Raw genomic sequence first — 22,163 nt, forward strand, 5'->3', positions numbered from 1 at the left:
TGGACCATCTATTGCTCAACTCTTAGGTACCGTTGGGGGTCAATTTCTGCATTTTTGTGAATGGATAAAAAAGGAGTTCACCTAATACTAAGCAAGCAACCCTCCCTGTTGGAGGAGGGTCTTGGGAGAAAATATACAAATAAAAGAGGAGGAGATAAAAAGACAGGTCAAAATAAAATTAGAAAAGACAGGAAAGTTGAAATGTAAAAAAGAGAACAATCTATGCTTATCTGTCTAGTCTTCTTAGAGGGTGAGGGTAGGGCCTTTACATACTCTATACAGGCACTGTGTCTAGCAAAATGCCAAGAGTGATAATAAATATCTATGGATAATGATAATCATTAAAATGGGGGTTAAACAGGGAGAAGAATATTCCCTAAACCTAAGAAAAGGCTTCATTATCTGTTCACCAAGTAGAAGTGTCATTAGGAGCACAGAGAAGTCAGCTATAAATAAAACCTCTTGTGGAAGATTTTCTAAGGGGTTGAATGTAGTCAGCCCGAACCACATGAAACATCTTAATGGAAACTGGTCTGTGAGAGAGAGGTCTAGGGGAGAGAATATAGAGATGCAGGATGCACCAAGAGAAACAGTTACCCATACCATTCATCATCATCAACATCTAAAGAGTGATAACATATGAAAACCTACCATATAATGCACAGAGAAGTACCTGGCTAAAGCTCTTAAATAATCAGAATATGAATTTATTTCCAGTGCAATAGATATAATTTAGAAATCAGAAAATTCTAGATCATTGGGACACATTTCAAAGAGAGGTCTCAATGAGTTATCTTAACAATCTTAACAACAATTCTATTTCATTTGACCAATAATTAGTTTTTGCTTGGGCTGAGCTATAACTAGTCATTTCTGTACCTGGGACAAGTTGGAAGGGGGTAGGTTCACTTGGAGTACAGCACCCTGAGTGAAGGGAGTTACAAGATTTGTAAGCTGCTGAAATGGGGGGCAGGTCAAGAAACTACAGCCTTGGGATTGGGGTCATGAAGGGAAGAGGGTAGAAAAAAATGCCAGGGGATGCTGTTATAGGTATCGTCTAAATTTCTCTTCTTGGGTCAAAGCTCCAGTCACCGTGTCTTAGTTATAGCTCTGTGCTTGAGTTTACAAAAGAATAATTAATCTCCCGGTTTCCTTGCCCTTTTCTCTTTGTAGCTAAAACATCAAAACATAAGGATAAGGCTATTGAGGAAACCATATTTCTTCTGTTTTTCTGGTGAATTAGATATTCCAAGTGAAAGGATTTTTACAATGTAAATTTCTTTTCTACCTTTCCAGCTTCTTCATATTTTTTTTTAGGCTTTACCCAGATTGCACCAGCAACTGATTTAGGATAGCTTTACTGGGGCTAACTTTCAGTTTTCATTTTCTGGTCTTTCTGTATTTCCACTGTTTGTAGCATATGACTGGCCCACGGTAGACAATTATCACTGGAATATAAAACTGTCCTTTGTGAGTCAAAAAAAAATAGAGCCACAATTGTGTGTGTGTGTGTGTGTGTGTGTGTGTGTGTGTGTGTGTGTGTGTGTGTTAACCCTTTAGTTCCTGTTATTTTAACAAAACTTGGCATTGGATGCAAACTGGGAATCCTGACAATGTCTATGCAAGATCTGAATTCACATTCAAGCCAGAAAAGAAGCTAGGTTTGGGGCAACATTTGAGATCATTTAAATACTGTACACGTTGGGGATCATTTCAAAGAAGAAACAAGTCAAAAGTAAACAATAAAAAACCAGTTGCAGTCAAAGTCTTTAGGCGATTTAGTGTGACCTCTTCCCTAGTGCAAAAGTCTGTGCCATAAGGCCTTGAGGAAGAGGATGCTTTACAGATGGCTGTTTTACAGGTGTCTCCTATTCTGGAGACTGTCAATGAGCAGTTAAGTCCACTGTTCCCAGAAGTCACGAAAATCTGGTTTTCTGTTTTCAGTTAAGCAAAGAATAAGCACTGGATGAGTTTTCCACAGATGAACTGGTCGTTTCTGGGGTCGACACGTTGTATGTTCCTATAAGACAAAGCAAACACAGCAAGTAGAAGCCGTTCTCAAGGTAGAAAGTTGATGCTTCCTATTTCGCCCACCAGGAGAAGCTCTGCTCTAAAGGAGGGGCAAATTCTAACATGCCTTATAAAATAAGTTGGAGGTTCCTGGTCTTCCAACCATCAGAATCCTCCAGACTAGAGCCAAGTTTATTGCTCTCAAGCATGCATGGCAGTAGAAAAAGCCCCAACTACATTTCATGCCACACTAGCAGCCAAAGAGCAGCCAGACTTCTACAAAGCTCTGAGTGTAGCTAGCTACCCCACAAGCTTGATCCAAAGCCACTACATGCACAGGACAGGAGGGACTGGGCTTCCCATGCTTGCACTAAGTGGTAGGCTTGGTCAGAGCTACCCACCCTTTTCCCCTTTTGGTTTTTGTGACTTGGAGAGATATCAAGGAAAGGGACTAGAGAGTGAAGGGGAAGGAGCGGAAAAAAGAGAAGGGAGGGGAGGGGAAAAGAGACATTCGGATAAAGCTGGGAAAGAAGTAGAAGTGTGAAGGAAGGATTCAGAAGAAGGAGTGCTAGGAGAGAGTGAGAACTGAGTGCAGGGACACAAGTGTATGTGCTTGGCGAAGGGAGTGCCCACCCTACCATCAAAATCATGGACTGCAACAGCCAACAAGGCTTCCATCACTGCATGGGTGGGGCTTTGTGACTGCTGACAACATAAACCAAAGTGATAGTCATTACCGAACACCTAAGAACACCAAAACTCCAGTGGAATAAATGATGGAAGAGAGGTCTATACAGATATCCAGAGGACATCAGGCAGTCACTGGGCATTTGAATTTTCCATTAATTCTATCAGCTTCTTGGCTTGTCTTCTCAACTATGGTCAACATTCATAAATTCAGCTTTCAAATTTAGATTTAATCTGGATAATTCTAATAAAAGCTTGTATAATGTTTTGTTGTTTTCTTTTTAGGCAATCAGGGTTAAAAGACTTGCCTAGGGTCACACAGCTAGTCAGTATCTAAGGCTGGATTTGAACTCAGGTCCTCCTGACTTAGGGCCCATGCTTTATCCATGGTGCCACATAGCTGACCTTCTATATCCTTTCTGGTTTATATTGTCTGGATAATTGCAATTGTGCAGACCTGACTTACGGAGTTCCCTGAATTTCATATTTTCCCTAAATTTCACCTTTAATATCAAGTAGGATAATTTACTCATTTTGTTTTCCTTATTCCCAGTGATTGTACTTATTCATATGAATCACTGTCTTTATGCTGGCAAAGTGTTTTATTGGTAACATCTTCAGAGGGTTTAGTCATTTCTATTTCAACATGTAGGGATGGTTTATTTCCAAAGTAGAAGGTAGGTTGTCCTCTTTATTTTTAAAACAAATAATGCACTGAAAATGTAGAAAACACTGTACCCTCTAGAAATATTTGTCAATAAAAGACTTTTCCATGACTTCTTTTCAAACAAAACAACACAGCATGGACACTACTGGCAATTTTTTAGACTCAGACATGTGTAATATGTAGTCAGATGGGAGGATGCTGGGGGATACTAGTGAGTTCTGAGGATGCCCACTACCCCTGCTGCTGAAGTTTATCTTTTGGTTTTTTGAAGAGGACCTCCTTCAGATTAAAACCACTAAACATTTATCTTGCCAGAACGTGTTCTGAATGCCATTATATTCTGTGCAACTCAGATTACTTCATGTAGCTTGAAAAAGTTGAACGTTCAGATCTGTATATTTGCATCCAAACTGCAAGTCTGGACAGAAATAACAAACTCAGATGGATAAATTTCAGTTTTTGAAAGCTGTAGAATCAGAACCTCTTGAGGCAATCATCTAGGTGAGCTTCAAGTGGATGGCACTGAGGCTTACTAAGGTGACTTTCACATAAATATGTAATATATAATGCAAAAGTGCTGATTGGTTTATAAATAGAATCACTTGGGAAGAAACAGTTTTTGTATCTGTATGTGTATGTGTGTGGGGGGGGACTGTGTCCCTAAAGTCACAGCTTTCTTAAATAATGTCTAGAATCCCAAGACATTATTTTATGCCCCCTAGGCATAGGGGTTGCCATATTATAGATAATTGCCTGTTGAAATTTTCCTTCACATTAACTCTTAGATTTTTTTTTAAAGTAGGCATTTATCTGAATTTTTTTTAAAATGAGCCTCCCCCTCCCCTTCCCCTGGCCAAATAAAGTCATCACTCTTTATATATAGGTCCTAAAAATGTCAAGGAAGTTATCACAGGACAAAGAAGTCATCCGCTTAACTAACTTGAGAATACCTATAAGTCACTGCATACCTGTTTTACCAAACAAATTGTTAAATCTTCTTGATATTGGAGAACTCATGGAAAATACAGGAGTGGATGAAGCCAGAGATGTCGACTAGAAGGCAGAAAAAAGCATCATTTAGAAGCTCAGCAATTTTGTTTAGAGCATGCAACTAGTAAGATCAAGGTCCAGAGCTGAATTCTGATGCATTAGTTTTTGTCTGTTCAGCGACCACGGCCGCATCCTTAGACCCAACCACCAATCAAACAAATGTACACTTAGTCACAAGGGGAATTAGCAGACAAAGTGGGGATAGGTAAACATTTCTGTTTGTTTGTTTGTTTGTTTGTTTGGAAGTATAGTATCAGATACCAGGCATTCGTCATGGGACACTAGAAAAATAATTTGTGTTAATAGTGGCCACTGTGAATTTCTTTATGTATGATAAGCACATTATATTAATGTATAATAAGTTTGTGTTTTTCCAGAAAGAACTATAGCTATTAGGAGCCAAATTATTTCTTTGGGTCTTAGATTCCCCTAGTACATTAACTTCTTAATCTTTATCATATTAATTAATTTTGTTTGAAATTCAATTTAATTTTAATTGAAAATCAAATCATTGCCTTAGGCTATCCACATTCACAGCATCCCAGACGAAGGATCTCCTGACTTCATACTAATTAAAACTGTGTCTGTGCTTACACAGGCCAAAGAAATGGGGGTGAGGGTGGCAGGGGAAGGCTAAAGCAATTTCTTTGCAAATTGATTTTAATGTAAGTTCCTTGAGGGCAGAGAGCATTTCCTTTTTGTCTTTGTACCTCTAGTGCTTAGTATAGCATCTGTAACTTAGTAGGTGCTTAATAAAAGCTTGTTCATTGAAAAGATTGGTTTGAGGGATTCTATTTCCATGGATCAAAGCCATTGCTTAGCTCTCTACTTGGCCACTTATCACATGGGGCTACCTGTGAAAGGCAAAGAAAAATCTCCAGAAAGAAAGAATGTACCTTTGTGTGCTGCGAAGACCATCTGGAAAGGGAGAATTTATGCAGCAGAGCTTCCTGTACCTGTATCGTTTGAAAGAAGTCATCAATGAATGAGTCAAGCAAGACAAAGCCTTTAGTATTTCAGGATATCCTAAATTCCTAAATTCAAGGATTTAATTACTAGAGCACTTACCTTCTTGTCCCAGAGGCATCCAAACAACAAAATGAATAATCCCTAGGGGAAAAAAGAGTTGAAAAATAAGTCTGCTTCTCAATAGCAAGGGGATAGCAGTCATAGTCCCCCTCAATAGAAGGAACTGTGAACTTTCTACCAACTGGTAGGCACCCTGGCATTGTGCAGCTTTTTTCAAAGCCTGGAATCAGAGAAAGAATGTAGTGCATAATGATACAAGATATATATAGAAGGATAGACAGACAGAGAGAAAGAGAGAGAGAGAGAGAGAGAGAGATCAATTGATAGATACACATATCTGTTTATCTGTCTGACTGTCTAACTATCTGCCCATCTGCCTGTCCATCTCTCTCTCTCTATCTATAGATACACAATCTATCTATACACAGAATAGAATAGAATAGAATTCAAATACTGCCTCTAACTCGCACTGATTGTGTGGTTCTGGGCAAGTCACAAAACCTTCAGATGTTCCAGGTAGCTCTCTAGAAAAACTCTCTTGATCCATAATTTACATAGAAGATGCCACCCAGTTCTAAACCAAGGAATTTCCTTATCTGGATGGCTCCCCAAATCAATGAAATCGCAGACCTGGTCTCTATTTCAAGGACTGAAGAATTAGAGCTGGAAGAAACCTCAAGGGCCATAAAAATCCAACCTCTTTATTTTACAGATGAGGAAACTGAAGTCAAGCGTTTAAGTGACTAGATCAAAGTCACACAGGGAGTAAATGGTAGAGGCAGAATTTGAACTTGTATCCTCAGACTCCAAATCCAATGCCTGTTAGAGGGGAAATAATACCATTCATTGATTTTCTAAATCCTTGTGATCACCAACCACACTGTAGGAGGGGTCAAGTAAATGCGCCTCCATAAAGAGGATGACACTGGTAAGTGAGGAGGACATTTTTTTTCAACAAAGATAAATTTAACTAAGTAAGGTTTTCTTCAACCTCCTTCAGCCTGTCACCTCCATGCCAACCCTGTCCCTCTGGTGAACTATGTTCTTGCTGGTTAATCTCTCCAATTCTTTCATCACTCAAATGGTTGGGAAGTGAAGCCTGGGTCTGTCTAAGACACAAAGGTATACCAAAGAATCTTATACCAGAATATGCCATGAACTTTTACGTGTGTGTGTGTGTGTGTGTATGTATGTATGTGTGTATAACTGAATGAAAGACGTTGCTGCTTTGGAGCTTGGTCCTGAAGCTGGGGTGACCATAAGTGATGACAGTTCTAGGGTTTGGTCTTGTGGCAGCTTTTCTAGTGCCTGGTTCTATCTGTTGAGCTTTTGCATTGCCTGGAGCCCTGCGCATCCTCCTGATGAGACCATTCACCTCCAGGTTCCATGGTTCTGTCGCATTCCATGGCTTTTGGGGGTATCCTCACTAAGAAGGGGGATAAATGTGGCTTAATTAGTAGAGTGCTGGACTTGGAATCAGTGAGGCCTGGGTTCAAGTTCTGACTCTGACACTTCCTGTTTATGTGATTATGGATAAATCACTTAGCATTTGAGCTTCCATTTCTTCATCTTTAAATTGGGGATGTAGTAACTTATAATAACAGCTCATAATTATACAGTGTTTAAGTTTGCCAAATGACGTGTGAATGCATAAGTGCATATATACACGTATATGTATCCCATATACACATTTATTACCTCATTTAATCTGTAAAGCTTAAATTCCTTACAGCCCTGTGAGGTAATACCATAGGTATTATTTTCCCCATTGTACAGATGAGGCAACTGAGGCATAGCAAAGTTAAAGGATTTGCTTAATATCGTATAGGTGGTATATGTCAGAGGCAGGCCAAATAATGCAATATGGTATACTGGATAGTATACCGGACTTAAAGTCAGGAAGGCCTGAGTTCAAACCTTGTCTCTTATTTTTTTCACCATGTGACCTTGGACCAACCAATTATTTAAACTTTCTGAATTTGGGCCTGTTTGATAGTGTTGTTTAGAGGCTCAAATGAGATAAGGTATATAAAATGCTTCACAAACATAAAAGTGAGATATACACAAATATGTACATATATGTGTGTGTTTGCGCGTATATATGTACATGTACATATAATATATATATACACATCTGTTTTTATCATAAAATTGACCTAGGTGGTATTTGCAATTACACTGACAAGGTAGGCTCCCAGATAAGGGATAGGATTTTTCTTTTCATAATAGGAAGGAAATTTTCTATTGAGCATGCATCTTCACTCTTAGAAGAATTCTTCTGGGCTTCCTGAGTTTGGGGATTCCTGTAGTTTGGGGTAGACAGCTTTCCTGGACTACATTCCTTCCCAATTTCCATTCTTGCTTTGGTTCTGTCATTAATGCATCACAATGGAATGGAGAAAAGAAGGATCTGTGCTCAAAGTAGGCTTTGGTCATTGACTAGCTATATCACTTGGGAATATAACCTCTCCGAACATCAATTTTCTCATCTGTGAAATGGGAATAATAGTTGCATCTACTCAAAGGGTTGCTGTCAGGGTCAAGTAAGGATGTATATAAAATGCTCTGTAGACTTTAAAACATTACATAAATATCTACCATCATTAATAATCACAATAAGTCTTATAATAAAGCAATAACCTACAACAGTAATAAATGGTTCTGCCTCCTCCCACCTCCCCAGCTCCCTTCACCAAAACACTTACTTGGAAGGCATTTAGTAGTGTAAATACAATATGGAACACAGCATTGCTTCCCTGGAACACAGTGGCTAGTCCAAACCCCCAGGTGAGTCCTAGGAGGGGAGTGAGAACACCAATACTCTTGGTAATCTGAAACAGACTGTTCTTCTCCTGAATGCTTGGCTTGTCCCCAATGGAGGGTCTCAGGATTTTGGTGATGACCACAAATGTTATGCTCACATTTATCACCACAATGATCAGTGCAGGAATTACAAAAGCCAGAAGTGCCTTGGTGTCATCCCAGTTGAGCCAGCAGGCATTTTTCCTCATGTACACATCCTTTGGCTGGGTGACCCCCACTGTGATGATGGAAATGACCAATGGGCAGCCATAGCCCAGGGAGAAGGCAATCGCCTTCTGGATAGATTTGCTTGTGTCATGGAGGATGAAGACCAAGCGGTAGAAAAGCATGAGGCCCAGGGCCAACATCCAGAAGAAGACACTGAGATAAAAGAAGTGGATGAAGAAGGTGGCAGCCACACAAGCTGTTTGACTGAATAGGTAGCGCTGGTCATGAATGGCAGAAGATACGATGAACCAGGAGTCAGCAATCAGCAGGGAGGCTGCGATGTTTACAATACAAACATGACGCATGTAAGAGGTCCGGTTTTTGGTCACCGATTTCCAGACAAAAGCTTCAACAACAAGACAGGCTGCTAGACTCAAGATGGAAAAGCCTAAGCCAATATAAGAAATGATATCTAGCAGTACTTTTAGGAGAGTGTTGGGATCAGGAGAATCAGGGGACATTAGAATGGAAAATGAGGTTAAGTGATTACAGCTGCAGAAGACACTGTCTTCTTTTACTTGTTCAACAAAGCACCCACTGTTGTCCCATCCCCCTGTGTAGTTGGAGAGGTGATAGTTCCAGAAAACACACTGGGGTGCCACTAATGACAGGTCATTTTTCTTAAACTTCATTGAAATCTTGAACTGTTTTGTCACTCCCCGGCTCACAGTAGTTGTCATCACCAAACCATTCACAAAGTTCTTGTCCTGAACATTCTGGGGCAGGATAGCTTTTAGGGTTGGGTATGCCAGTGTGATGATGGATGAATTTGGCTCCAAACTTTCTATCTGATGCTTGTCAATGATTACCTGGCCCCAGAGTTTGGAATCGGGAAAGAGAAAGTGCTGGTCATAGTCGGTTACTTGGTCAGCTGTAGTCAGGAGGCCCCTCATTTGCACATTGGGATGGATAATGAAAGGAACATCACTGACTCCCTCGTGCAGCACTCTGGAGAATCTCTCCACAGAATCCAGCAACCGAGAGCTCTCATTGGCCTGTTGCTGATGCAGAACTTGCCAGGTACTCAGTAAGGGTTTGCCAAGAATGATGTTGACTGTAGAGAGCACATGCTGCAAGACAGATAGCCCAACACAATAGATTGTAAGCTCCTTGAGGTCAGGCATTGTTTAGTTTTTGAATTTGTATCCCCAGTGACCAGTGCAGTGCATAGCATATAATAATAACACATATATATACATATACATATGCTCAACAAATACCTCAATTCAAATGAATACACAGAAAGAGTTAGAACATTACTCCAGAATCAGAATTCATGACTTTTTTGTTTGTCATGGACACTTTTGTCAGCCTAGAGAAGCCTATGGACCCCTTTCAAAATGATGTTTTTAAATGCAAAATAAAATGTATAAGATTACATAGAAAATAAATTATTTTGGAATAAAGATTTTTTTTTTCCATTCTAAGTTCACAGCCACCCTGAAATCTATGCACAGATTTTTGGGGGTCCATGAACACCAGCTTAAGAACCTAGAAATTGTTTGAATCAGTGATGGGGGAGAAGAAGAAAATGAACATAGAAGGAATAACGTAGGATCAGAAGACTGGAGTTAAAAGACCCCACAGTGGGCAGCAGGGCTAGCTAGCAAAATCCCTTGATAACTACTCCTCTCCTCTTCTCTTAGGTCTTTCCCTTAACTATGAGGAGAACAAGAAAACCAGATTGCCCCAGTAATGCCATTTGCTCCCCTGCTCATGACCTCTTCCCTTTTCCTTGTGATATTCAAAGGGAACACTTTGTCTTTGCAAAGCCCTCATCATTCACTAAGTACCTAAGACCTTCCACATCTTTGTACCCACTGTCTTGCCAGAGCAGATTACCTGCTTGTAATGTTAATGTCATGTTAATAAGAGTTAAAGATCTTTCTGATCCATAAATAGGCCTCAGGTGGAGCCCATTAAGGGAAGCTTGATGAGGGGACTCCTTAATTGCTAAAGAGGCACTGGGTCACAAGGGTCCTGATACCCTCTGGCTTATATGCACATACTTATACATATTCTGAAGTGAAGTTTTGCTTTGGGGGTTAACTCTTTGGAAGAAGGTTCATGAGCTAGTTGAGACTCTGGGTAGCTGCTGCGAGCTTCCCCCACCCTTTTTGAAAACCTAGATGTCAGTGTTTCTCTCTCTGGTAACTATTGGATCTGATTGTTGATCTGTGATGTATGTACTGCTTATTGTCAGACAGTTAGAAGCTTTGTTTGTTGGTCCTTATTTCTTTGCTTATATTTTCTCTCTTGGTATATGTGATCAAAGAAGATTGTTGGCCCCTCAAAAGTTGCTTTCCTTTTAGAAAAGTAGATCTAAGAACCTGTGTTAGCAGGCTGTCATGTATGTGTCAGGGTGCTTGCTGCTACACTGCTTGCCTCAACTCTGTATCATAGTAGGTGGCACAGCAGCTAGAGGACTGGACTTGGGAGTCAGAAAAACTTGAGTTCAAATCCTGCCTCAGACAATTACTATCTGTGTGCCTCTGGGCAAGTCACAGGGAGTTGGAACAGAGGATGTTTGATATCCTTTCTAGCTCTCCATTTATGATTCTGCAATTAATTCAGCATTCTTTTTTTTTTTTTCATTTCTGTAACAAATCTTCTCTGGAGATACCACCAAAGGACAGTCCTATGCCAGGGCAGTTTCTTGGTCAGTTGGTCACTGCGAAGGTTATGCTACAGGTGATGTTGGCCAAATCCAGTGCATGGACTACCAATTGTGGCTCTACCGTTCCAAGTCTTTTGTGTCTCAGTTTCTTCATTTGTAAAATGGGGAGAACGATAGCATCTACCTCCTAGGGTTGCTGTGAAGGTCATATGAGATAATCATTTTAAAGCACTTAGCACGATGCTTGCCGCATAGTAAGTGCTACATAAATATTAGTTATTATTGCTATTTTTATTTATTTATTACCTCCAGGGTTGTTGTGAGGATCAAATGAGATGATAATTATGAAGCACTTAGCAGAGTTTGTTGCTTGATCATTCCACTCATGTCTGACTCTTCGTGACCCTATTTGGGGTTTTCCTGACAAAGATACTAGAGTAGTTTGCCATTTCCTTCTCCAGCTCACTTTGCAGATGAGGAAACTGAGGCAAACAGGGTTAAGTGACTTGACTGGGTGACACAGTTAGTGTCTGAGGCCATATGTGAACTCAGGAAAATGAGTCTTTCTAACTTCAGGCCCAGTACTCTGTCTAATTACCCTTAGCACAATGTCTGGCATATGGTTAAGTACTAGACAAATTAGTATATTATTAATTATTATGATTTTTATTATAATTTATTATGATATAATATAACTATATAATATATTATATGATTGCATATTATATAATTATATTATAAACATTGATTATATTATTAATTATAACTAATAAATATTAGTTGTTATCACCATCGTTATTATCTCCCAGGGATGGTATGAGGACCAAGTGAGATAACATCAATAAAGTGCTTTACGGACTTTAACTATGTAAATTCTATTATTATAATTATCTTACAATTCTTAGCTTCTTTCAAGACTCAGCCTTAGTGTGCCCCTCCTATCGAAAACCCACCCTGATTCTTAGACATTTGCATTCTCATTAGTCTCAAATTATCTTTTCTTTTCTTCTCTCTTTCTATGTTTTCTCTAATAGAAAGGGAAGCTTCTTGGGAGGAGAAAATTTTTGTTTGTTTACCTTTGTAGCCATCTACAGTATGTAGCATGGTATCTGGCATATAGTAAATGCTTAACAAATGATTGCTGAATTAAATTGCCTCAGAGAAGCTGGCTCATTCAATATGGCTCATGCTCCTGGGAAGTGGTCATGCTTCTACACTGTCTTCTGATACAGATATGGGCAGGTGCCAAAATCAAACTGAGAAAAGTTACCAGAAGTCCAAAAGACTTGGAACACTAGAGCCACAATTGGTGGTCCATGCATTGGATTTGGCCAGCATCACCTATAGCATAACCTTGGTAGTGACCAACTGACCAAGAAACTGCCCTGGCATAGGACTGTCCTTTGGTGGTATCTCCAGAAATGAAAAAAAAAAAAAAGAATGCTGAGTTAATCGCAGAGTCATAAATGGAGAGCTAGAAAGGATATCAGACATCCTCTATTCCAACTCCCTTCCTTTACAGATGGGGAAATTGAAGCACATGGAATAAAATGACTTTTCCAAGATCTCACTGGTAATAAACAGAAAAGACAGGATTTGAACACAGCAACTCGTACTTCATTTCTCTGTACAATCAATCAATAGGAGGAAGCATGCCAGGTGGATAGGAGATATGAAATCCAAACCAAGCTTTTCAAGCTTATAAGTCTAACTTACTGTCATCATATCTGTGTTCACTTGGGTTGGGACTGTTGACAGCAATTCTAGAATGGTAATGATAGCCATCAGGTTTCCAGGTGATGATTTGATCTCATTTTGCACCTTCCCAGTACTACTGGACAGATCCTGAAGGTATATTGATAGCTTCTCCTCTTGTTCGGGACTCATAACCAAAGCCTGTGTGAGGAAGGTCACCAGTTAGTGAACAAGTCCTATTTCTTCACAAAGCCTCTCAAATTCAACTCTTTATCTAATCTTCCAACTGCTACCAACCCTGGCTCAGATCCTTATTCTATCATGTTTGGATTACTGAACTAGTTTCCTAATCGGCTCACTCTGTTTCCAGTTTTACCCTACATCCCTCCAGTATCTCATGCTGGATTAGTCTTCTAAAAGCACTGCTTGGATCATGCCACTTAATGGCTTCCTATTGTCAAAGCAGAGATTCTTAACTTTTTTTGTGTGTTATGAGCCCCTATTGGTAGTCTGGTGAAATCTATGGACCTCTTCTCAAAATAATGTTTTTAAATACCTAAAATAAAATACATAGGACTACAAATGAAACCAATTATATTGAAATACTGTTATGACAATATTTAAAAGAAATCGATTCATGGACTCCAGGTTAGTGGGTTATAGACCATGTGGTCTACAGACTACGTTCCAAGTCCTTATACTGGCATACCTCTACAATCCCTCCTACTAACTTTTCCAGACACATCTTCAATTGCTCTCTCCACATTAACCAAAATGGTACGCTTGTTGTCTAGAAACATTATGTTATATTTTCAATTCTTATTTTACTCATGCCTTGTCTTTGACTGGAATTTCACTCCCTCTTCCACCCATCCAGAGCCTTCGTCTTTTCAAATTCAGCTCAAATCCTTTCTGCTAATGAAGACTGCCCAGATATCTCTTATACAGTGATATTCCTTTTAAAATGAAATTCAATGATGAACTTCTTTATGAGCTTTTTACATTGTTGTACATATTTATTACTCATCTCTGACGGTGTTGAGTGTTTTATGTTTGTTTAACCTTCTCATATAGTCTAAAACCTTCCTGAGGGCAGGTGGAAATAGCTTTCACTTCTTTCCTTCCCCCATGTTACCTAGTAGACTGCCTTACACATAGTTGGAGTTGGTTGACTGACATCTCGTTGGTTGAAAATAATTTTTTTCTTGATATGAAATAATTACTTTAGTAGTATAGGCAACTTCTGATGAGTAAATTTCTTCTACAATTGCAGAACTCTGCTCTAGAATTTAGAGTCTTAGAAAATTTTCTAGGGTCAGAGAGAGATTAAATGACTTGTCAAAGGTCATATAGTCGGCATGTGACAGAGTTGAGTTTGAACAGAATCCAGCTTGGTCCTCTATATACTATGCCACATTGTCTGTCCAGTAACAGCCATAGTAGTGATCAATCAAGAAGCATTTATTAAACCTCTATTATACTCCAAGGGCTGTACTTGAAATACTATACTGAAAATACATAGGCAATAGTTCAAGGAGCTTAGATCTATGGGAGAGACAATATGCATATTTGTAGGGATATATGTACAAGATATTTTTGATGAGGAGCGAGCTGGTGGCTGGGGAGATCAGGAAAGGCCTCATATAGAAGGGCATGCCTGAGCTGATTCTTGAAGATTTGGGATTGTCTGAGATGGAAATGAAGAGGGAGTGTCTTTTAGGCATGGGAGACAGTGGAGATGGGAAATGGAGTGTCACATGTAAGAACCCAAGAAAAGGCCAGTTTGACTAGACTGTAGAGTGCATGAAGGGGATATAAGCTCCTCTGCCCAAAGGAATTTTAATTCTTTTAAGGGAATATTTAAATTCATTTAAGGGAGTATTTTGCACTCTGTGCAAAAACTTTCATTAAACAAACCATTTTTGCATTCATTACAAACTTTGTTTCAGTAGGTAATGTTATCAGTGGCAATATGTCTACAGAATAATGCAGTACTAGTTTGAAGAGGGTGGAAATCACTTCATATTGTGATCTTGAATTTTATATACAGTATCTCCCACCCAAAGTTATCTTATTTTATGATTTGAAAAAATTTTTAAAGTTCTTCAGAGTTATATCCCCAGTACCTAGTATAGCACTGGCACACAGTAGGTGCTTAATAAATGCTTGCTGATTGACTGTTTGGGTTGTGGTTGTTCAGTCGTTTCAGTTGTATCCTACCCTTTGTGATTCTCTCTGGGATTTTCTTGGCAAAGATACTGGAGTGGTTTGTCATTTCCTCCTCTAGCTCATTTTACAGATGAGGAAACTAAAGTAAACAAGGTTAAATGGCTTGCCTAGGGTCACACAGCTACCAAGTGTCTGAGACTGGATTTAAACTCAGGTCTTCCTGATTCTCGACTTGGCACTATTCCCTCTGCCACCTAGTTGCCCATAATTGTTTGGGTGGTGTGTATTTAAGCTGGAAAAGCAGATTGAGAACAGTTCATCAAGGGCTCTACATCTCAGAGGAGTTTATATTTGATCCCAGAAGTAGTAGAGAGCCATTGGAGTTTATCAGGAAGAAGTCGCATGATCATATCTGTGTTTTGGGAAAATTTACTTTGGCAGCTGTGTGGAAGATGTATTAGAGAGGAGAAAGACTCATGACAGAGAGTCCAGGTAGGAGAAGGTTGCAATAGTCTGAGCGAGAAAAGTCAAGGGCCCAAACTAGGGTAATGAATGTGTACATAGGAGGAAGTAGACAGGTACAGCAGCAGCAACTTGTAAGTAGCAGTGGACCAATGTTGGAGTCAGAAATGAAATTAATCTAATTTTATTAAGTGGGTTTAAATTCTACAGACACATACTGGGTGTGTGATCCTATGCAAGTCAATTAATGTAAGTGAAGCAGTGGGTAGCCAGGACTGGCCTCAGGCACTTACTAACTGTGTGACCCTGGGCAAGTCCCTTAACCTTATTTGCCTCAGTTTCCTCTTTGGTAAAATGAGCTGCAGAAGGACATGGAAAACCACTCCAGTTAGTATCTTGGCCAAGAAAACCCCAAATGGGATCATGAAGAGTCAGACACAACTGAAATTACTCAACAGCAACCCAACCCTAGGATACATGAGAATGCCATAAAGTTGCAGAACAGCTGCTGATCTGCATTATTGGAAGGAGTTTCTTCATCTGGAGTTCCTTTTCCTATGGAATTAATATTGATGAGATTATAGCTCTGTTCAAAATAAGTATAATAGCTAGTGTTCATATAGTGCTTTGAGGTTTGCAAAGCACTTAACATATATGATCTCATTCGATCCTCATAAACAGTCCTGAGAGGTACTACGTATCTTACAATAATCCTTATTTTACAAATGAGGAAACTGAGTCTCAGAGGTATTAAGTTACTTTCTAGCAATCATACAACTAATACATAACAGAGGTCAGAGTCCAGCCAATGGCACTCTGTTTCCAAGTACAGCATTCTTTTCACTGTAAAAATTCCTGGTGACACGTCTGTCTATTAGAGTAGTTTTATTAAAATTGTCTCGATCTGTTCTATATAGATGAATTCTGAGAGGCACTTTTCTTTATTTCTCCCTCAAACTGGAAGAAGTAGTAGGTCTAGAGCACATATGTGATAAGAAGATGTTTCCCTGGTCTAGGACTTGTCTTTGGGGGACACAACAGGAATGAATTTTATTCGATTTGAAAGAAGAAGCATTGAGTTAATCTACGTGAGGGATCTTATCCTATGGGATTTGACCATGATGGAAAAGCCACACAGAGAGCCTGAGAAATAGTTCAAGGTCATACCACAAATGAGTCTCTCCTCTCTCAAGCTAGTCCTCTAATGAGTCACATTTATTTATGCTATTACTTTTTTGCATTTTAAATGTTATCTATTCTGCAGATTTTTTTTAAAGGCAAAGTTTTTGAGCCTCATGAACTAAAAGATAATCCATTCTTCGACTGAATGATGAAGACAGAAAGAAAGGTCTTATATACACCAAAATATTTATAGTAGCATATACTGTAATCATAAAGAACTGGAAACAAAGGAGACATCTATAGTCTGAGGAGTAATTATTCACACTATGGTCTATGAATGTCATGGAAATCACTGTGTCATAATGAATGAGGAATATGGAGACATATGAGAAGGCTTATGTAAAACTAATGCAAAGTGAAGTAAGAAGAACCTTGAATATAATACTTCATGACTACCATAATGGAAGCAGAAAAATTTACAAGAACAAAATGAGGTATGTAATTTTAATGATAAAGATTGATCACAAAAAGAGAGAAAAAAATAGACCTCTCTCCCTTTTTGGCTGGGGTGGAGGACTACACAGAGCACTGCATATACTATCAGAATTGGTGGATATGTTGGTTAGTCTTGCTAAATGGCTTTTTTCCCTCTCCCTCCCTTTTATTTCTTATTCCTTGTTATAGTTTACACCTCTGAGTAGAAGAAGGGGAGGGATATAACTCACACTGTAGGTGATATTGAAACAAAAGTTGTCACTAAAAAATTTTTTAAAAGAAGGATGGATCAGTCAGGTTCTCTTTCCTGCAGGAGACTTTTGCCAAGATTCTCCAGATATAGTCAGAAAGTGACTATTATACACACATACACACACACACACACACACACACACACATATGCATATATACACCCATATATAATGATATAATATACAATGTAGCATATATAATACCATGTGTTGAATACATCATATAATGCTACAATATTTCTAAAATATGGGAATTGTATATACATATATGCAAATATTTTGTATGATATGGACATGTTATATATAACATGGGAATATTATATATGAAATGTGGAATTATTATATAATGATTAATGTATAATTGATTAACATTATATAACATGACATGATTATAAATAATTATACACAATTATGTAATTTATGATTATGTAATAGCAAATTAATTATATAACCATAATATAAAAATTACATAGAATTTATTTATAATAGAGGAACATATATTTATATATATTTGGGAATTACCTTTGTCGAGTCAAGCAGATGATTGATTGGTGCAGAAATGCAGTCATTGCTCCTTACTTTCCACTTGGAGCCTTCGCAGATGTACGTGATGGTTCCACCCATTTGATGGCCTGACTTGTTAGGAATGTTTGAAAACTGGCACAATTTCTGAATCATTTTCCCTGACTTCCCATTGCCTATGATGGGATCTTGGCATGTGATGTTTTCCTCTGTAGTGGAAAGAAAATGAAACCACAGGGAGAAAAGGAGTAAACATCAGGAATGGTCTTTGATATAGTGGTGATATTTGTCAGTTCATTTCAATTCCAATCAATAAGTATTTATTAATCTCCCTTTACATGAAAGACACTGTTCTAGGCCCTGCAAACACTCTCTTCTCATCTGTCCCTCTTAGAGCTTCAATTCATTCCAGTGGTGCCAGCCCTGGAGTCAGGGAGACTCATTTTCCTGAGTTCAAATGCTTACTAACTGTGTGACTCTGAACAAGTCACTTAGTCCTTTTAGTCTCAGTTTCCTCATTGGTAAAATGAGTTGGAGAAGGCAATAGAAAACCACTTGAGTAATTTTGCAGGAAAACCCTGGCAAATGGGAGAGTGGAACATGAAGAGATGGACACAACTGATATAACTGAACAACAACAACCAATGTGTAAGACACTGTAATAGGCACTAGGGTCTCATCATTGGAGATTTTAGTATGACAAGGTAAGGTTTGAATGCTCCTTTGGTCTTCCCTTTGTCACAGAGTGGAAGGAGGACCAAGAGCGCAATGCACTCAGAGCTTGCTATGTCATGCCAAAACACAAGTTCTCCTAGGGCTGGACCACTGTATGGATGGAAGCAGTCCCCAAAGTTCTCATGTGGTCCAACAGAAACAAGAAGGATAGCTGGATGGTGCAGTGAACAGAAGACTCAAGTTCAAATTCAACTTCAGAAACTTACTAGCTCTGTGATCCTGGGCAAGTCACTTAACTTTTGTCTGCCTCAGGTTCTTTGACTATATAATGGGGATCATAATAACATCTATCTCCCAGGATTGTTGTGAGGATCAAATGAGATAATATTTATAAAACATTTTGCAAACCTTAAAGTGCTATATGGATTCTAGCTATTATTAACTCTGAATAGCATTCTCAGTACAAAGATAAAACCAAAACAGATCCTAAATTGGCTCAGGTATAACATCTTATGTGAATCTCTTCCTCACCCCTAGACTTGTTAATGCTCTCTGTGTCCCTCTGTGTCCATGTCTGTCTCTCTTTCCTTCCCTACTTCTCTCTCTGTCTTCTTTTGTGTGTGTGTCTCTGTTTCTGTGTGTGTGTGTCTGTCTCTCTGTCTCTCGTTTCTGTCTCTGTCTCCCTCCTTGCCTCCCCTTCATACATTTCTCTCTCTTTCTTTCTTTTTCTCCCTCTCTCTCACTCTCTCTCTCCTAAAATCATACTGCATTTCCTTGTCTAGGCTTTTGTTGTATTTCCAGAGGGACATAGGCCCCTAGACAGCAAGACTTTTAAATTTTCGTCTTTGTATCCTCAGTGTATCACATATAGAAGATACGTCATAAATGCTAAAACTGAGATGAAATGAATAACAAAATCCTTGTCCTCAAGGAAGTGAAATCTAATGGGAGCTGGGATATGTATGCAAAATCAGCATGAGTAGAATGCAAAAAAAAAAAAAAAAGGAAAAAAGAAAGGGTCTAAACAAAGTGTTATAAAAAATATGAAGAGGAATCATTTTCATGTGAACAGATCAAGAGAAGTTGGAATCAGAGCTGGGTATTGAAAACAAGGAATTAAAGGGGAAAAAATGTAGAGGAAAAATCTTCTTCTCATGGGGATAGTCAAGTGGAGACTAAACCATGGTGCAGGAGAGGGCAAGAGGGTAGTAGAGGATGTGTCATGGGACTGTATGGCTGAACTTTGTTGAAATGAAGGAAACTGGAAAGTACACATCAGAGAGGTAGAGGAGAATGAGGAGAGAGTAGAGTGTTCCAGAAACAAAGGGAGAAAAATCATCAAGACAGAATCTGGGTTTAGTCAGCAGTGTCACCTGAAGCAGAAATGTTAAGGTTTGTGAAAAAGCTGTTGAATCTGACAGTTAGGTAATAGGTCATTGGAAGCAGCTTCAGTAACAGGTTGAGAGTCAGACTACAAGGGGTTGCCCAAGTGGATGGTGAGGAAGTGGAAACAATGACTGCAAACTGTTTTTTCTAGAAAATTAGTTTGGAGGAAGAAAGGAAAAATTATGAATCTCTACATATGTGCACATACAATTAAAAACAATGTACCATAAGTTCATAGTTTCTTATTAAAAGTCTCTTTCATGGTCTTCTTTGTGTCTTGAAATGTTTGCATTTGTTGATAATTGTCAAGTTCATAATAAAAGTCATAAAAAGTCAAGTTCATAATAAAAGAAAGTTTAATTTTAAAAGATTTAGGACTCCAGACTTAGAATTGGAAATGACCCTAAGAAGTCATTCCCTTTGATTGCCTCATTTTTAGAAGAGGAAACTGACATCTAGAAAGAAAGGGTTCACCCAACATCATGAAGGGAGTAACTAGTAAATATAGAATTTAATTGTCTATAGAATTTAATAGTTTATTGTCCTTAAGGCAGGTGCTCCTTCTATTACAGAGTGCTTTTGCCCAGAAAAGGATCAACTGGAAACAAAAGAATGAAGACGGAGAAACAGAAGAAATTATCAAAGAAGCAAAGATATAGAGGAGACTGGAGAGGATGAAAGATTTTAACTTTGTCAAGGAGAAAGGTCACTTCATTTTTTTAAGAAAGGAAAGAGGGTTGAGAGGATGGGAAAAGATATGGAGTTAAAGAAATCTTTGGCTCAGAAAAATTCAATGATTTGTCCAAGGTCCCACAGGGAGTAAACTACAGAGGTGAGATCTGAACTCAGAATCTCTAACTTCAAATCTGACATTCTTTCCACCATACCATGTTTTCTACCCTCTACTCCCATCCCAAAAGACTGGAAAAAAAGAGGATAATCCTAAGAAGACCCTGACTTATTAATAACTTTGTGAATAGAGGGTGGAGGGAATGGTTACTCACTAGCTTCAGTTGGGATGGGATTTGGGGGAAAGGTCCTCTATTACTATTTTCTATAGCCCTTTTCTAGTGTCAAAATAATTGGGAAGGTGGTTAGGTTGATTTGTTCACCAAAAATCTTCCATCTATAGAATGCTTCAGCTCAGCACTAACTACATTCATTTATTCATTCATTTATCCATTCATCCATCCATTATTCAATCATTGTATTAATTGCCTGCCACATACCACATACTATCCTGAGCAACGGGGGAATAAAAACCTAGAAAATCAGCCATTGTGCCCTTTGGAATGAAGCTCCAGCAGCATTATGGAAATGACAAGATGTTGGGTCCAGGTGACCTGGCTGCAGGGTGGGGGAAGAAGGAAATGGGCTCTTACCAGGGACCAGGCGAAGAATCACCGGTGCACTCTGGACTGATTTGTTGACTGAGTTGATGAAGATACAAGATGCCTGAACTGTTTTGGAGCACCAGGAAGTTGTGTTTGCCATTAAATGGTATTCATAGCAGACTCGATTTTCTTGAGCTTCTTTTACTAAAGAAAAAGAAATTTACAGAGATTCACAGTGCAGCCTTGAACAGGATGATGTTTGTTCGTCTTTAACACCATGTCTTCCCCCAACGCTCAGCCCCCACTGCAGTTGGATTGGGATTTGGCCAACCAAGTCTCTAATGCAACACCCTTGCTATATCCAGGTCATTTTCTTCACCATCCCAGAAATATGTTGATTATTGACTCCAAATCTTAACTTCCATTATCTCTCCTACTGCAGTTCTCCCCTCTATCCTTTTAACTTAACTGAATCACTTTTTTTTTTTTAAATTGGGTATGGAGTTTTGGACTGATGGTTTCATTGGTGGTGGGAACTCCTGTTGCAGACACTCCTCCAGAAGTGTATCAGCAGTTTATCAGGTAGAGTGGAAAGGGTACTTGCTCTAAAGTTAAAGGATCTGAGTTTGATTTCTGCTTCTGATGCCCATGTAACCTTGGGCAAGTCACATAATGCTGCTGGGCCTCAGTTTTCCTCATCTGTGAAATGAGAGTGCCATTCCAGCTTTAGAGCTGTTATTTGAGAGTCAGAAAGTTGCCTGGAACACTAAGAGATTCAGACAATTGCTTATAATTAAACAGTTACTATGTTTAAGAGGTAGGTCTTAAACTTAGGTCTTCTTGACTCCAAACCTTGCCTATTATTCATGGCACCATATTTAAAGGACCTGTTAACTCCTAGTTTGAAGTCAACATTTATTTTCTATGTTATAGCGAGCTAGGTGGCAAAATGGAAAGAGTAC

General features: G+C 38.9%; 1 protein-coding gene across 3 annotated transcripts in view; it reads right to left on the reverse strand.

Moving 5' to 3' along the window:
• Nucleotides 1–686: 686 nt before the first annotated feature.
• Nucleotides 687–22,163, reverse strand: part of ADGRF5 (adhesion G protein-coupled receptor F5) — a 151,498-nt gene continuing 130,021 nt past the window's right edge. For 2 of the 3 annotated variants that reach the window (XM_072642374.1, XM_072642373.1), the window contains exons 14-21: nt 21,250–21,405; nt 17,807–18,015; nt 12,807–12,986; nt 8,149–9,543; nt 5,483–5,524; nt 5,311–5,370; nt 4,333–4,417; nt 687–2,020 (exon numbers count right to left, since the gene is read on the reverse strand). In XM_072642374.1, coding sequence (XP_072498475.1) covers nt 1,941–2,020; nt 4,333–4,417; nt 5,311–5,370; nt 5,483–5,524; nt 8,149–9,543; nt 12,807–12,986; nt 17,807–18,015; nt 21,250–21,405 — 2,207 coding nt within the window. In that variant the 3' untranslated portion in view covers nt 687–1,940. Of the gene's footprint in view, nt 2,021–2,648; nt 2,716–4,332; nt 4,418–5,310; nt 5,371–5,482; nt 5,525–8,148; nt 9,544–12,806; nt 12,987–17,806; nt 18,016–21,249; nt 21,406–22,163 lie in introns of all 3 variants that reach the window. The other variant, XM_072642375.1, reaches the window with a different exon arrangement.

This window comes from Notamacropus eugenii, chromosome 2 (genome assembly GCF_028372415.1).
Source record: "Notamacropus eugenii isolate mMacEug1 chromosome 2, mMacEug1.pri_v2, whole genome shotgun sequence".
Lineage (NCBI taxonomy): Eukaryota > Metazoa > Chordata > Mammalia > Diprotodontia > Macropodidae > Notamacropus > Notamacropus eugenii.